Source organism: Dendronephthya gigantea, unplaced genomic scaffold (genome assembly GCF_004324835.1).
Source record: "Dendronephthya gigantea isolate DGI-Jeju-01 unplaced genomic scaffold, DenGig_1.0 000001F, whole genome shotgun sequence".
Lineage (NCBI taxonomy): Eukaryota > Metazoa > Cnidaria > Anthozoa > Malacalcyonacea > Nephtheidae > Dendronephthya > Dendronephthya gigantea.
In genome coordinates, this window is record NW_021163011.1 from 683,504 (window position 1) to 700,152 (window position 16,649).

The 16,649-nt window shown below is 37.0% G+C and overlaps 1 protein-coding gene and 1 long non-coding RNA gene across 3 annotated transcripts; one reads left to right on the plus strand and one right to left on the minus strand.

Annotated features, from left to right (window-relative positions):
- Positions 1-1,722: 1,722 nt before the first annotated feature.
- On the minus strand, positions 1,723-13,163 carry LOC114523646 (multidrug resistance-associated protein 4-like). Of its 2 annotated transcripts, XM_028544635.1 has the most exons (8): positions 13,115-13,163; positions 11,226-11,779; positions 10,602-10,975; positions 7,998-8,998; positions 7,436-7,708; positions 4,591-5,161; positions 3,648-3,793; positions 1,723-3,243 (listed from the first exon to the last, which is right to left on the minus strand). In XM_028544635.1, the coding sequence occupies exons 2-8, from the start codon at positions 11,742-11,744 to the stop codon at positions 2,306-2,308; spliced, it is 3,822 nt and encodes a 1,273-aa protein (XP_028400436.1). In that variant the 5' UTR covers positions 11,745-11,779; positions 13,115-13,163; the 3' UTR covers positions 1,723-2,305. The 2 variants fall into 2 exon arrangements, with proteins under 2 accessions (XP_028400436.1, XP_028400445.1); XM_028544644.1 differs by lacking the exon at positions 13,115-13,163 and having other exon boundaries at positions 11,226-11,878.
- Positions 13,164-14,420: 1,257 nt separating this feature from the next.
- Positions 14,421-16,373, plus strand: LOC114523679. Its single transcript, XR_003687047.1, has 2 exons — positions 14,421-14,656; positions 16,119-16,373. It is a non-coding gene; the product is annotated as an uncharacterized LOC114523679 (long non-coding RNA).
- Positions 16,374-16,649: the final 276 nt, after the last annotated feature.

Below are 16,649 nucleotides of genomic sequence, written 5' to 3' on the forward strand. Positions count from 1 at the left end.
AATAACATGAAATTTGCATTGCATGACTAAATCGTCAGGCTGGCTACGCCACTGATTCTGTGTGTCCTACAGGATCAGTGAAAGCAGCCTGTATACTTGCTACCTGAGTATGGAAAATCTAGAAGTTTCATGCCAAGCTGACGACAGAAATGCGCACAAATCGTTGCCGGTTGCTCGTCAGCTCTCAATAGGTCAATATCGAGAACTAAGTCGGTCAGTTCAAGATTATAATTGTTGCAATGTGTATAAATAGTTATAGATAGATAGTGACTTATTGTACATCACCATCACCGTTCAATTTCATTCTATTCGAATGCAGAGCTGCATTAAAATTAAAGCGAGACAACACGCCTACGCTCTAGCAGTATTGGCTGGATTTGGCTCGCAAGTGCGGGGTATAAATACAAAGTCTATGTCTCTATGATTAAGGCGTTAAGGGTCAATACTTTCCTTTGACCTGCAAAATTTGTGTCGAATGTCTGTCAATTTGTAATTACAAGTCCAGTCTTAAATAACAATAACCGAGCGATGTTTGACTGCATGTAGATAAAAGGCGTAAAGGCTGCTTTCTACTTAAGGCCGATTTCCACTTACAGCGAAAACGTTCGCCAGCGAAATATTTGCATGTTTTCTTTTGAATTTTAACAGCATAAATCAATTAGTTCGACTTGACTGTTCTCAATTTAAAAGAAAATATGCAAATATTTCGCTAGCGAACGATTTCGCTGTAAGTGGAAATCCGCCTTTACGCGTTTTTTATACGCACGTACACGTACGGAAAATTTTAAAGGCTTTTAAATTTTTATTATTTAACATCTAGGTCAACTAATGCATACTAAAAAAATTAAAAAATGCAGAAAACTACGTTCCTTCGATTTATTTACTTAGTTTTTTCGAAGGTAACATGTATAAGAATTTTGACTCACTACGCACGTGTACGAGCGTGTGAAAGACGTGTAAGTGGAAAACAGCCTTAATTAACACGCATTAAGTATGCAAATGTCTTTGCGTTAAGGAGATTTTAAATTCTGCCACAAGGGAAGTTAAATTTCGGTCGCTTGACATTGGCTTTTAGGTGTCGCGATATCAGAAGCAAATAGCATCTCGTCTATGTTTTGGTCGTGGTAATTAACCGATGTCTTCAATTGAATTTCATCATGTCTTCGATGTTTCTCAACCCATGCAGACCTCTTACCAGTTCCAATCCCGATTGCCTAAAATACACTGTTGAGAGATGCAAATCTTCTACATACCAAAAAACCTTCTTCTTCATTTATAATTCGCTCAACGAGAACCGGGAATATCCTACCTGCATGATCATATAACATCAAACATTTCTATACTTGCAACATTTTCAAGAAAAAACTACTACGTGACAGCGCTCCAAAATACTTCCACCCAGAAAACCCACACACATGGAAGAGCATCTGTTTGAAATGCAATACTGCTGGGGGCATCTCAACAGCACCTAAATGTTGCTTTTAACTTCTTCCACTTATAGTTCCCATTATTTTACCAATCAATCCGTCCGTCCGTCTGTGCGGACATGCATGCAGTAATTGGCTAACGCTGTTGTGGCTACCCAGCCATCATCATTCCATGTATCATGTGTGTTTTTCGTCTTTTTGTGTATATTAATATTAGTATGATGTAGCAAATGAAAATAATTAGCAAAATATCAACAAATACGGCCCGACCAAAGCCGTAAATAACATATATTTCTCTTTAGCAATTTGAAAACATTCATATATATTCAAATTTAGCGCTATATGGACGACACTGCCGCACTTAATGACTAGGGCAATCAAGGTGCGGATAACATCCAAAACGAAGTTTTAAGTGACTCATCTACGAGCTCAATAAACATTTCCTGATAAATTGAGGACAGCATATTTACGAAAGTTGGTAGCAAATGGAGAGGTTACTATATAGACTAATATTCACGTTCTTATGCAAGAACTTGGAATGCATTCATTCACTTTTCAAATTGTCTAGATATATACAAGGAAGCAATGTTTTCTACCTTTATGAAGCTTTCTCTACCGCTGATGATGAGATTCTTAGAAATAGACCTCACTAAAATCGATAGATTTAAGTTATGCTGATCACTGGCTCTTGGTAACTATTCCTTCCTGCATCTATACAGTTAAGAATTCAAAAAATGCACAAAGATCAAATAAAATCGTTCTGGGAGACACACTGCCATACTTTTATTAAACAGCGAGTGTGATGCATCTCGTGTGGTGCATTGAGATGCACAGAATAATTCATTGATCCATCTTCGTCATATCTTCATTAGACTTATTCATTGATCAATCTTCGTCACATTTTCGTTTGACTTTTCTTCACTAATTCTAGCGAGTTCTGCAAAGAATCCGTTCTTATCGAGCAGAACGTTCGGCTTATCAAACTCAACAATAGCGCCATGATCTAAAACCATAACTCTATCACACTTCTTTACTGTAGCCATTCGATGCGAGATGATTATCATTGTGCAACCTTTAAACATGTTAAAAATAACTTCATAAATTTGTTCAGCAGTTTTCTTGTCAACTTTTCCAGAGGCTTCATCAAAAACGATAATGCTATTTCGTTGTAATAAAACTTTTGCAAGATGCAAAAGCTGTCGTTGACCAATACTAAAATTCGAACCACTGCCAGTGCATATGTTGTCCAACTTGTTTGGCAGACTTTCAACAAGAATGCCCAATTGCATTTGATTTAAAACCTTCCAGATTTCAGAGTCGTCGAATTTACCTGTTGGATCCAAGTTCTCTCTGATTGTACCGTTAAAAAGCACAGGTGACTGAGAAACGACAGAAATGCGTGTTCGAGTTGATTGTAGATTGAAATAAGCAATGTCAGCATTATCGATAAAAATACTTCCTTCAATTTCTCCAATTCGCATGAGGGCAGCGACTATAGAAGATTTACCAGCACCTGTCCTTCCCACAACACCAATCTTTTCCGATCCATTTATCTGGAACGATAAAGCTTTCAAAACTACCGGCCCATTTTCGTAATAACGGAAAAAAACATCTTTGAACTGTATTTTTCCAAATTCTGGCCACTCTTTACGTGGTTCTTCTTGGATTTCATCTCCTTTTTCTGGCTTTATTTCCGTATAAGCAAGGATTCGTTCAGCAGATGTCATTTGCGATTGTACTTCGACAGCACTTCGAACCGCAGCTGCTGCATAGGCGGAACTTTGAAATGAATACATAATGGCCAAAGAAGCAATAACTGAAATGTAAGAAGAGAAGCATTGTAACTGTAACATGTAAAAACGTTAATATGTCAAGGCCATTGGCGTCAATCGAACGTTAATTGGGGTGGACCATACTTATATATTCTGCCATGCCTAGCTAATTTATCTTAAAAACAATTTTACTTTCAATAAAAATCAGCCTGGCATAACAGAATAAATGAATATGAGCCCCTCAATTAACGTTCGATTGACGCCCGTGGGACTCAAGGGCTTTTTTATGCACCAAACTCTAGTCGGGACTAATGCTGGAAGATAACACAACCCACGAAGTTTCACACCTTCATGTAATATTATTTCGTTGGGCACATTATAAAATAATGTAATGATAAAACATATGAAGGGCAAAAACATGAACATAATTCAGTGTCATGAATCCAACCTGGAGTAGACGAATCCTTTACTGTAACGAACACGGTTATCACGATCGCAATCAAAAAGATTAAGAGAATACAATCCATGACAAGTCCAAACCAGCGCGCCGCCGTGTAGTATGCAAACATACATTGATGGTGACGGTCGGTGAGACTAAATTGAGAAACGCTTTTTATAGTGCGTCGAATATACAAAATAGCACTTACGCTCTAATTCCACGAGCTAAATTTTCAAGCGAAATGCAAAATATTTCGTCTTCTTTTTTTTGAATTGTGAGCAATGAAGCAGAACGATTTATTCAAGTGGTCGAAAATTAAAAGAAATAGGCGAAATATTTCGCCGAGAAAAAGCGCCCGTGGAATTAGGCCCTTTGGCCCAGTTCATACGTCGCATTTTGATCGCGTCGAATGCAATTCAAACAATAGTTAATGAGATGGTAATGAGGCTAAATGAGGTTTATCATCTCATTTTCTATACAGGGTGTCTCAAAAAAACGAAAAACTATTGAAATCACCCATAATTGCTAGAGTTTGAATGCCTAAGCACTCTTTTAGTACCCACAGGTGTATATTTTTTTATGTATGTATATGATGCAGTAAAATTTGCCTGTACGCAAAAATGATATTTATTAACAATATTTACAATTTAAAAATATGGATAACAACATTTAAATGTGCATCTCAAGGACCATGACCTTCGACATGTCCCCTTTCTCTAGCAACACAAAGCATTTAGCATTTTATAAGTTGCATTAAATCCCCCCAGGCTGAAATTCGTGAAGACGGCATTCAGATTTTAAGAATGAGTGATTTCAATAGTTTTCGTTTTTTGAGACACCCTGTATAGTTTGAATTGCATTCGACGCGACTAAAATGCGATGTGTGAACTGGGCCTTATGCTTATATTAAATAGGGCATTTATTAATATAACAACCTGGAAATAAAAAATACCTGAACAAAACCTTTATAAACTCCTTTTGTCTATTGTGTACACGAATAATCCTCAGTCCCTCCAGAGTGTTCGAGAAATGGGAATACAATGGACCGCTAGCTTCCGACATTAGACGTTTTATGTCCATTACTGGTTTGAAGAAAAACCTTGACACGGCGAAACACATGATTATTGTGACGAGGACAGGTAACAATAGAGAAATGTTGGTCATAACACACAGAACGATAGCTGTCAAGGATAATGCCATAGTCTTGAAGAAATACATCATATTATACGGCAGAAGATCTTCTAAGTTGTTGATGTCCTGAGAGAATCTGTTGAGGATTCGACCAGCTGGGTTCACTGCGAAAAAATGGATAGGGGCTCGAAGAAGGCGCGTTATCATCTTCCCGTGGATGTTGTAACTTGCTCGAATAGGTAAAAGGCAAATGCAAGAATACGAAAGCATAGTAACAAACACTGCAGGAATTAAATAAAGTGGGTACGAAATAAACGCTTTGTGTAACTCGTCTTTCTGTCCCGTTAAAAGCGGCATTGATGAAACTCGAAAGTCAATATATGTTGTCAAACCTAGGAGGTAAAAATATTTCATGAAAACCAGTACTGTACAGGGTGTATCAAAAAAAATGTCCCAAAAGTAAAATTTCCATTTTTCAGGATATTTTGCAGAATTTGGCAAATTTTTGTGTTCCTAGAGATAGTTAAGACTTATCTGGTATACCTAGGCCAAGTTTGGTTTTTCATTAACAAAATTATGTTACCGGGGGGGTGGTTCCTTTCCACTGATATTGAGAGGGCTTGCGCGCAAAAATGTGAAGCTGAAATTGAGATATTATTTAGCTGTCTAAAAGTAGGAAAGCTTTTTAATAAACTGTCAAAGTTTCAGGAAAAATAATGCATACTGGGAGCAACGCGCGACCCCTAAAGGTGACAAATATTTCATTGCGCGCAGTGGATTAAATGCATCGTTGATTTTAGCGTGACCGATCTCATACAAGGTGGGCAAATGAATGAATTAAAGCGAGAAACTGAACACAAAAACAAAGCGATTTATTCGTGATGTTAATCCTCAGCATGTCCACCATTTCATTCTAAGCAAACTGCGGCTTGTCTGAGCATACTAAACACTGAGCAGCGAACCATTTGTCTGCCCGTTCGCCTAGATTTGCCGGTGGTAGCGTAGGAGATTTGCAAGAAAGCATTTCGAACGAAATGGATAATTTGAGGCAGGACAGACAAATGTGGTTCGCCGTTCAGTGTTTACCATGCTCAGACGAGCCGCAGTTTGCTTAGAAAGAAATGGTGGAAATGTTGAGGATTAACATCAAGATAAAGAATCTTATAATTAAATCGCTTCGTCTTCTTGTTCAGTTTCTCGCTTTAATTTATTCATTTGCCCAGCCTTGCATGAGATCGGTCACGCTAAAATCAACGATGCATTTAATCCACTGCGCGCAATGAAATATTTGTCACTTTTAGGGGTCGCGCGTTGCTCCCAGTTTGCATTATTTTTCCTGAAACTTTGACAGTTTATTAAAAAGCTTTCCTACTTTTAGACAGCTAAATAATATCTCAATTTCAGCTTCACATTTTCGCGCGCAAGCCCTCTCAATATCAGTGGAAAGGAACCACCCCCCCGGTAACATAATTTTGTTAATGAAAAACCAAACTTGGCCTAGGTATACCAGATAAGTCTTAACTATCTCTAGGAACACAAACATTTGCCAAATTCTGCAAAATATCCTGAAAAACGGAAATTTTACATTTGGGACATTTTTTTTGATACACCCTGTATAGCTATCTGTGGTATATATTGAGGGAAAGGTTTCTTTCTTAGGTTTGAATATGCCCGTCAGGGTGAGTATGGTAAACACGTAGAACATTTTTGTCTAAAAATGTCAAGTATCTACAATCATGTGCAAAAACTATTGAGACACGGTCATTACACGTAGTATCTACCCCCTCTCTATCCAAAACAATGTTGTTCCTATGATACCAAGCCATTTGTAGGCCGTTGAAGTCATATTTATAATTATGGCTTTTCAAGATCCTCTATTCTCTATTGGTTTCCATACTAAAAAACCTCGGTCTGATATTTCACAGTACAGACCTCACGCTCGGTCAATAATCAGTAAATATATGTCGTTTGGTATACGAGATATACTAAAATACTAGAGAGTGCTCAATACTACATAGAGCAGATATAGAAGTACTGCTTACCAAAAATCGTCCACTACAGTCTGTTTTATCCGTATAGGAATTTTACGTGGTAGATCTCCCACCCACGTTACGACCAAAACTATTTAAGTGGCATCGTCTCGTTATTTGTCAACCACCTGAAGAATCCTATGCGGATGAAACAAACTGTAGTGGACGAATTTTGGTAATCAATACCTCTATATATTATACTTCTATTTACGGCATGAATTTAGCGCGTAAGAACTAAAAAGGCGCACATTTTCACCTTTGTGCTAGGCTGGTCGTTATAGGTTGTTTTACATGTGTTTACGTGACAACTACTTATCAGAGTTACAACTATGGGCGCTATCCAGAATGGTCAGGATCGATCAAATTGAATTCAAATCGAGTATTTCGTTAAGAATATAGCGGTGAAACTGCATTACCCGTGCTAGGCGGATGTAAATAACGATATACGTGAATATAGAGTCGTTGAAACGCTCTAAAATACTAGTACTAGCTCTGTCTGGACCCGAAATACAACAGGACCGGTCTGACCGTTTTTTGCAGTATAAAGGAAAGCTCGCTAGTTAACACGCGTCGCGAAGCAATGACTAGCAGGGGTGTCATTTTACAAGGACAGTTTCCCTGCTCCTCGTGACTTACCTTTCCCGGCTCCAATTAGCAATAAAATTAGTGCAAGAAAGATCGCAGGGGCTCCATGCATAAAATACTTTGCGTAAGTCTTGATGGAAACATTGCCAATTTGTCGATCTTCTTTAGCCTCACGCAACTGTTCAGCATTTCCCAGATCATCATGCCTTTCCACATGTTGACTTTCGTCATCCGTCTGCAATGCCACCTGATCTACTTTATTTGTAGTATTTATTCCCTGTATTTGATTTACCTCATCCACCGTTCCCTGAGCAACAACCGTTCCTGCAAAATTATTGTACACTATGATGAATCATAATGCGGTTTTTTGAAAAACAAATGATTTATAGAAATACTGCTATCACTTTTGTACAAGATTTCACGGTCTCCTATTAAGTAATAGGCTTGTGTTAAATCGTCATGTCCAATTCCAACCAGTGACGTAATAACGTGGGATACGACTTTTTTAATGCACGCTATTACGTGATAAAGTGGGGGGGGGCTCGTACTGAATCACCACGTTAGGACGTCATTCGAATAACGCAATTCTCTAACTGCATATTTAACTGCATACCTTTGTCTAACTTCACAATGAAGTCGGCTTCATTTGAGTATTTGCGTGAGACCATAACCACAATCCGCTTAGATAACAATCCTTTTAGAACCGTTTTGAAAATAAAGTCCGCGACCTTTGGGTCTAAAGAACTGAGAGGATCATCAAGTAGATATATATCTGCCCGCGAGTAAACAGCGCGTGCCAAAGCGATACGTGTCCGCTGTCCACCACTCAATGTTGCACCGTGTTCTCCGATACGTGACAAGTCCTGTTCTGGAAATGTCCTAAAATCCTTTTCCAACTGACAAGCTCTGATGGTTTCTAAGTACCATTGCTCGTTAAAAGCTGAGCCAAATAATATATTCTCCCGGATAGTGCCTGGAAAAGCCCACGGCGTATCCGAAACATAAGCAATGCTCCCTGAATGTTTTAAAGATCCCTCTTTAATAGCAAGATCTCCATCAAGAATACTTATCAGGAGGGAAGACTTTCCACTACCCACCGAACCGGTGATAACAACCAATCCATCGGTTTCAATTTTAAAGGAAATATTTTGTAACTGAAATGTGCCGTTTTCCTGGCCATGTGTATCCTGATGAGCGACCTTACGGGAATAATTTTCAAGCCAAATGTAAGGAGTACAGCATGCTTTCAACGAGGCCTGTTTTTCTTTAGCTGAAGATTCTTCAAGTTCTGGACGGGCAATATCGTTGGACCGATTAACATTTATTATGGGTTCGAGGTCGTCAGAGCGTTCTAAGAAATGCTGTATCCGAGAAAGTGCAGTGAGAATGTCCGTTGTAAAATGAATCGAAACAGGAATGTGCATAAGAACTGTATTGCATATACTCTGACTTAGTAAAATTGTCGTGAATACAAAAGAAAATGTTAGCATGGTGGTGTCAGTAAATATTAGAATGACGATTGTCACGAATGTCGAAAGAAGCTGCCCGCACACACTGAAGGAAACAAAAATGGAAAAAATTGTCCATCGCTTTGCTTTGAATTTGATTTCCTCCCTAAATCAACAAAAGAGGTTGAAATACACCAAGGATACTCGAAAACAAGGATACTCGACACACCAAGGATACTCGAAATATTGAATCGAGGAGTAATAAAGTATACATTTTCTAACTTTGACACATCATCGTAGTAGAGTGATATGCATCTGTGAAAAAGCGCCACTTTTTAGCACCCAAACACTTCCTTAATTTAATTCTCAAATGCCTAAATAATGATTACTACTTTATTTCTCCAACGTTGCTAATGCAACTGAAAAATTGTTTTCAGAAGAGACGAAGCTAATATACAGTAGGAGGCAAAAGTTTGAGTCCAGTGACTGTATTTCATTGTTTTAGCAGCATATATTAATATTCTACAGAAAACCTTACCGATAAGTGAACTACAAAAAAGTACACGAGTAAACAGAAAAATACATGCTGTACAACAACTATGAGACGTTATGATATTCATTTTACGTATGTTAATGTGCAAAAATGCATTTCATGTCAATGCTTAGTGTCCCTCTTTTTTGCTCTTGAAATGACGTTTATTCTTGCTGGCACAGACTCCATAGGTTTCTTAATGTCGCACGTTTAATACCTTGCCAGAATTCGTTGACAACTTGCCTCAAGTCATTCTGGCTGGCGGGTCTGTGCCTCGCCCTTTTCCGGTTAAAACGGTCCTACAAGTACTCGATAGGTTTCAGATCTGGAATTTGAGGTGGAAAGCCATGAGAACGAGATCACCAAAACGAGTTTGCTTCTAAACGATTTCTGGCACATAGAAGATGTGCAGGTGTTTATGGGGATTATCATGTAGTTACACACGCGATCATCCTTGTACCAGATGAAATTCCATGTCCTTGAAGAATTGGATGATACTTTACTTTAATTAGGATCCTATTATATCTTTCAATATTGCCAAACCGAGCATGACGGAAGAAGCTAAAAGTTTGCTTGAGTAGGATTTAGTTTCTTCGAACCTCTCCAAGGTTAGTTGCATACCACCTTTTTAAATTCTCACTTTTTCTGCGATCTTACGAGGAAAGAATCCCTCAATACTTAATGCAACTATCTGTCCTTGTGCACCATCACTTTGCCCTTTTTCCCACCAATCTTGGGCAGTGTAAAGGAATAAGAACTTTATTTTGTTATAATTTAGATCATTAGGACCAAAACAGTGTGTAATTAATATGGTTTACAGTACTGAAACACTAATACGCATGTCTTACTCGAATACACTGCCAGGGTTTAATACTGGAATTCTACAACGACTGGACTCAAACTTTTGCCTCCTACTGTACATCCAGTTTTTTTTCCTCAAACCTCACCGCTGTTCTTTTAGTAAAAAGACGTTCAATGTGGTATATGACACATTAAAATTTTTGTGATGATTTCTACAACTGCTAACTGTAAATATAGGTTTTGGATGTACGGTTTTTAATAAATAATTGCGACTATAATCATGCTGTATTTCCATGTACTATAGCGCTAGTTGTTTTTGTAGAACAAGCTAAGTCAGTTATTAGGGGAGTATAGGTTTACCTTCTTCATATATATGCAATGCCGTGCAAGCGTGCAAGCAAGTTTTGCTTAGGTATTAAATTGTGATTCAACATACCATCTTGTTGCTTGAATCTTACTCCGGTAGATATATTCTAAACCATTGAGCTTGACAGTAGGAATGATCGTAAGGAATTCTCGCAGGTAACTAAGACGAATTTCGCCAACTTCGGAGGCACTTTGTCGCAACTTCACATCGCTTTTCGCAATTGAAATGCGAATTATGGCAAGAAATATGGAGACAAGAAGACCAGGAATTATTTTCCATCCAAGAACTAAAAAAAGCCAGCCTGTGTATAGAAACGCCGACATTGACTTACGAAACAGGAATAGAATAGATCTGTCTGCCATTAAGACTAAACGTTGCGTATCGTTACAAATCAATTCCAGCACCTTCCCAGGGTTTAACGTCGTTTTGCTGCATTTCAGCACCTAAAAAGAAAAAAGTCCCCAGGTAATTTAATTAAGGATGGTAAAAGTATAATGATGGTCTCGATATATGACACACGGTATTTGACAGATTTCTCTATCAGGTAATATTGGACGAAGGTCCTAAAGCGAGGTTTGTGCGAAAAGACCAAGGTCCGATATTTCTCGGCAAAGATGGAGATTGGAGCATGCATGCGAACTTATATGAGCAGATAACCTGTGGAACCCTATTACATTACTACGACCGCATTACCTTTTGATAAATCAAGCCTAAAACAGCCGCCCTGGATTTGATTCCTAGTAACGATGTATTCAAATTGAAATGTCGTACGCCGAAGTTTTCAACTAATAATGATATAATCATTCCCCATAAGTAAACAATACACGCATATTTTGATCGCATGTCGTTTGCCATATTATCATTCATAGCCTCCATTAGTTTCAGTACAAAATACCGAACGAAAACAGCGCCTGAGACAGCCGAGAAACACCAGAATGATACAACTCCATATTCTTTCCACGTTATATATCTTATCATCGCTTTCCAAAGTTTTGGTTTTCTCTGTTTTTGATTTGCAAATGTTTTCTCATCCCTCCAAATTTTCTCTAAGCGACCACTACGATGTTCGGCGCGGTCTTCTTTATCAACAGGATAAAGATCTTTCAAATTGAGTGGATTTTTGTTTCCTCTCCACAATATATCAACTATCCACCAAAGAGTTAGTTTAGAGACGAAGTTAGCTTTGCCTTTACGGCGAAACTTTACAGTCATAGTTTCGTTGACATATATACACTCCCTCTATATACCTAAATCCAAAATACAAGCCAAAATGTGTCAGATGCTCTAACGCGATGAAATTGTTATTATATGCAATTACATAAACCGGCAAGAGCTAGGAAAATTTTGATGACAAATTAAAAAAAGGGATTAAATATTTCGTTTGAAATGAATTACGTATCTTCGCGATGTTCGATTTAGCTTTTACGAATCATTTTCACCAACCCGTAGGCACTGGGTTATGGTTGTCAGCTTTACAACTTTTTTGCTCTTTGAAGGTGTATACCATGCTGTGTTCTTTGTTTTGCGCCTGATGTTTCAGCTGCTCCCAGAAGCGTGGGAACTGTTACGCGATATGAACATGTGTGTTATTCAACTTAACTTAAATGTCGTTTTGTATGTCATTTGATATGTAAAGCACTTTCTTTCAACAACACCGCTTTAACAACACTTTAAATAGCAAACTACTGGAAAGATAGCAAACTACTGGAGGGATAGCAAACTACTGGACAAGCAAAAGAATGTACCTTCTTCTGCCCTCTTCAACATGTACACTAAGTGAATTGCCTACTCCATGATAAGACAGCTCTCATGTTATATATGGTCTGACCACTCATTTTAAGTACTCTCTACCAGGCAAGTTGGTCTTAAAAATTTTAGTAGAACCCACACCTTTTAAACGTCAACTAACATACTCTTTAATGAGATCAAAATTTAACTTTTGGACAAGAACAAAATGCCAAGCGATTTGGAAAAGGGGCCTTTTATTGAAAAATCATGAGTGGGGCTTAGGAGTTTCCCAAGGGGTAAGCAGAAATGTCATTTTTTCACAAACATGTTAGAGGGTTTAGTGTCTTGCTCACTTTGAGACTGTCAAGACTCTTGGAAACACATTTTACTGCATCGTGTTGCCAATTTTCCTCTCATTAAACCTAGTTATTTGCTGACAAAATATCAATGTTATCTCAACAAAGGGCCGTAGCTATTCCGCTTAATTGGGGGGGGGGGTGTATATTCATATATTCATGTTTATATACCGTAGGAACAATAACGTACAAAAGAAATCAATCGGGCATAAGACGAATACATGAATATACACCCCCACAATTAAGTTTCTAGCTGCGGCCCTGTACCTGTTATGCTACCCCCGCCTGCCCTTAATTGTTTCCGGGGCCTCTGAGTAATTTTTGGCAGATATACACATAGCGGCTAGGAGCAGTATTAAGTTTACCCTTACATAGTATCGTATATACTATTAAGTATATATGTGTACTCGTATTATTTATTCTTAAATGAATTTTATTGTGGGGAAAAATTAAACTACAAAGTCTATTCATATATACTAAATTTGCATATAAACTTACGTATTTTTAAGTTCTTTTAAAATATACACTCCTCATTATCTGGTAGCCATATTGGATGTTATGGCCGCGCACGAGTTGGAAGCCTGGTAAAGATCAAATATCAAATTTATTTCGCGCGCTTTTTGATTCACATTTCACAAATCTTTTATAGCTTTCATATATCTTACAGTAACTCACTGCACGAATATAAAGCAGAAAAAAAACTAAAAGGTTTTTAGAAAGGCATTGTTTTAATGATTTTAGCCTATTAATGCTAAATTACACTATAAATACTACAGAAAGCAGGATGGCTAGCGACAGCGAGGTACTGGAAGCAAGTGGTCGTGACTATACTGGTGCGTCAATGATGGTTATTATTTTGAATTTAGTACAAAATATTTTCACTGAATTCTAGCAAAATTTGCTTGATATTAATTTTTTCAATTTAATTTTATTTTGCGTTTTCGCCGCAACAGAAGAGAATGAAACTACGATATCACATATCAGAAAATCAATCATGATTTTTGGCACTTCACTCGATGCAGGAATATTCTAGAGGTTTAAAGGGTCTTAATTTCGAGTGGTATTATACACACTTCAAATTCAAGCCAGGAACAGTTGATGGAAAAATGAGTCAACTGTAGCTCCTCCGGGAGGAAGGACAAGGGCATTGCACCGGCATTCCTTATCCGTCACATGTCTATTGTATTTTTGCCCAACTAACCAATAGCAATAGCTTGGCTTAGCTCCTCAACCGAGACTTGAACAAAATGTTAATTCAGACCTTACTACTGGTTTATTTGTTCAAAATACAATAGACACGTGATGAATAAGGAACAATTTTTGCATAAATGTTCCCCGACATAGTTAATGAGTTCTATTGTACTTTTATGTAGTCTCCAAACCATGTATATTCTATTAACTATGATTTGCCCAAAGACTGCAGATCCCAAATCATGCAAGCCTGCACTGAAACATATTTTGCAGAATTGTACAAATTGCACCATGAACTTCAGTGCATGTACTCTACCCAACAAAGATTAAGCTAGGGTATATTCTAATGATTCCAGGATCATTATGTATTGTGATATTCAACAGTCTTGGTTTCCTGAAATATGCAAAATCTGGTTAATTCTATTCATGTATTATATTTTACATGCCCAGGTTAATCTTTGTTGGGTAAAAGTGGCATTCAATTAATTGAAATTAAAATTGAATTCTTACATACCTATAACGACCATACCTATAACGAACATGTTTTGTTTTAAGAGGAGTTTTATTAGAAAATCGCGTATTGGGCGCTCAAAACTAAATTAAGATTTAATCGAATGAATCGGGTGGTAATATGGCGGCTGGTTCTTATATCGTGTGAGTACTTTACTGCGTGTTTTCACATAGTCAACTGTTGACTTTCGTTTAATTTTGTTAAATATCGTCAATATACTATTGGAATGATGTGTAAAATGATAAACAAGATGAATTCAACAGTAATTGAAGAGTCAAAAGCAACGCAATGTTACACAGAGGGGTTTGAAGGATTCGACTCTCACAGAAGCATGGAAGGTAGGCGTGCATTTTTGCGGATTTTTCATATTTTACTGCCATCGATAATAATGAATCATACCTTGCAACATTCCTTTGACATTCTAGTTTTAATTTAAGGCATCTTAAATAAACTTAGCTTGGTTATTTCGGAGTATATCTTGCTTAAATTTAGAAGCGATTCAAATTTTAAATTTTCACAAAATGCAGTCACTATAATCCGTATTTTGCTCTTATCTTTCAAGCTAAGTGTTCATATTATAATTTATAACGTCTAATGTTTAACTAAGATGTATTTTGTTACAACAATTGCCCTGGTCCCAAAATCTAGGCATGAAATTTATCTAAAAAGTTATTAATATTTTTGTGTAATTGAGTATAAAATGAATACATAAGTCTGTTGTAAAACTGTTGTTCACCACTTGTAAATTACTATAGAACTGTTTCCGATCAACCTAAGGCATATTTCATGATTTGCCCTAGGTATGCTAGTTTACAAAAAGCATCATTTAATTAAAATTGGAGTGGTGCGCCGTGGAGCATTTTTCGACTTTTTAAAATGAACCAGATTTGTGTATTCTCAACCTGTATTTTTTGTACAGTCCAGCATTACTATCTGTTTATTGAATATAACGCGAAGCGCCATATTACAAGCTGTGCAAACATGGCTCTCAACCTATTTTACACTTCTATGATGATTTTAGATGGTTTGAAGATGTTTTGTTCCCAAAATCCACAGGTTTTCTATAAGCCATGATTTGGCCAATATGGAGGGAACCTTCACCTTAAGTTAAATGATTAAATATCAACTGAGAACCATTTCCGATCAACCTAAGGCGTATTTCATGATTTGCCCTAGGTATGCTAGTTTACAAAAACCATCATTTAATTAAAATTGGAGTGGTACGCCGTGGAGCATTTTTCAACTTTTTAAAATGAACCAGATTTGTGTGATATTCTCTACCTGTATTTATTGTACAGTCCAGCATGTATCTTTACAATGTATCTTTCTCCAATTGCCCAATATTTTGACAAATATTATTCACTTAAATATTATTACAAATTGTAAAATCCTAAAAATTACTGACTAAAGGCAAGGTGATTACTAGCCTATATTCAATGAGGAGACAAAATTACAATTTGTTTCAACACGAAACAGATTTGCTGTATACACAACATGTATTTACTTGAATAGCCCAGTGTTGCTATCTGATTTTTGGATATAAAATGAAATGTATACTGTAAGCTGTGCAAACAATTGGCTTTCAGCCCATTTTATATTTCTATGGTGATTGTATAGGGTTTTATTTATCCTGGTTGAACACATGTTGCAGATCTGGAAGTTTGCAAATCAGGCCCTGGATGCTACATCCTACATGCCCTTAAGCCCTTTCTTGTTAACTCCAGACTTGTCATGATAAATCACTTATAGAGGAATTTGCCATTGCCACATATTTGACATATCTTTTACTTTTTATTGCAGGCTTTCTTTAAAAAACAGTGGAAACAACACAAGATTGCAAAAACACTATTTATTGCAATTAATGATATAATATTTTAACAACAAAGTCACATTACAATTTCATATTACCTATACTTACAGCTGTATAATTTTGGAATGAATTGTCCCATGATTGTCCCACCTACATGTCCCATATTATGTACCCACCACACAAGGAATTCATTGTTAATAAAGTAGAGAGGGCAGTTGTTTTTGAAATAAATCAAAATAGTTTGACCTTCCCTTTCTTTGTGTTGTTTCTTGAATAAATTATTTACGGTCTTTTATTATTGTTGTGATAAAGATAAACTGATCTTCAAGCTACGTACTACACATAACTATCCACCATCTCCAACGCAAATGCGAGTTTACTGGCATGTCCGTATCTGAAACTATTGTTCATATTTTCCAAGATGTGTTGGATACCTAGAAATAAAAACGTTGACATTTGAGATTTTTATTTTATCACAAGATTAATTCTAAACCACTAAAATCAGTATATTTCAATATGTT

What these genes read in the sequence shown, in the direction of transcription:
- LOC114523646 (XM_028544635.1), bottom strand. Translation starts at nt 11,744, where the DNA reads ATGACTGTAAAGTTTCGCCGTAAAGGCAAAGCTAACTTCGTCTCTAAA. An exon ending in TAGGCTTGATTTATCAAAAG is followed by an intron (nt 10,976 to 11,225) that starts GTAATGCGGTCG and finishes TTTTCTTTTTAG; the next exon opens with GTGCTGAAATGCAGCAAAAC. An exon ending in TTTATAAAGGTTTTGTTCAG is followed by an intron (nt 3,794 to 4,590) that starts GTATTTTTTATT and finishes TTCTCAATTTAG; the next exon opens with TCTCACCGACCGTCACCATC.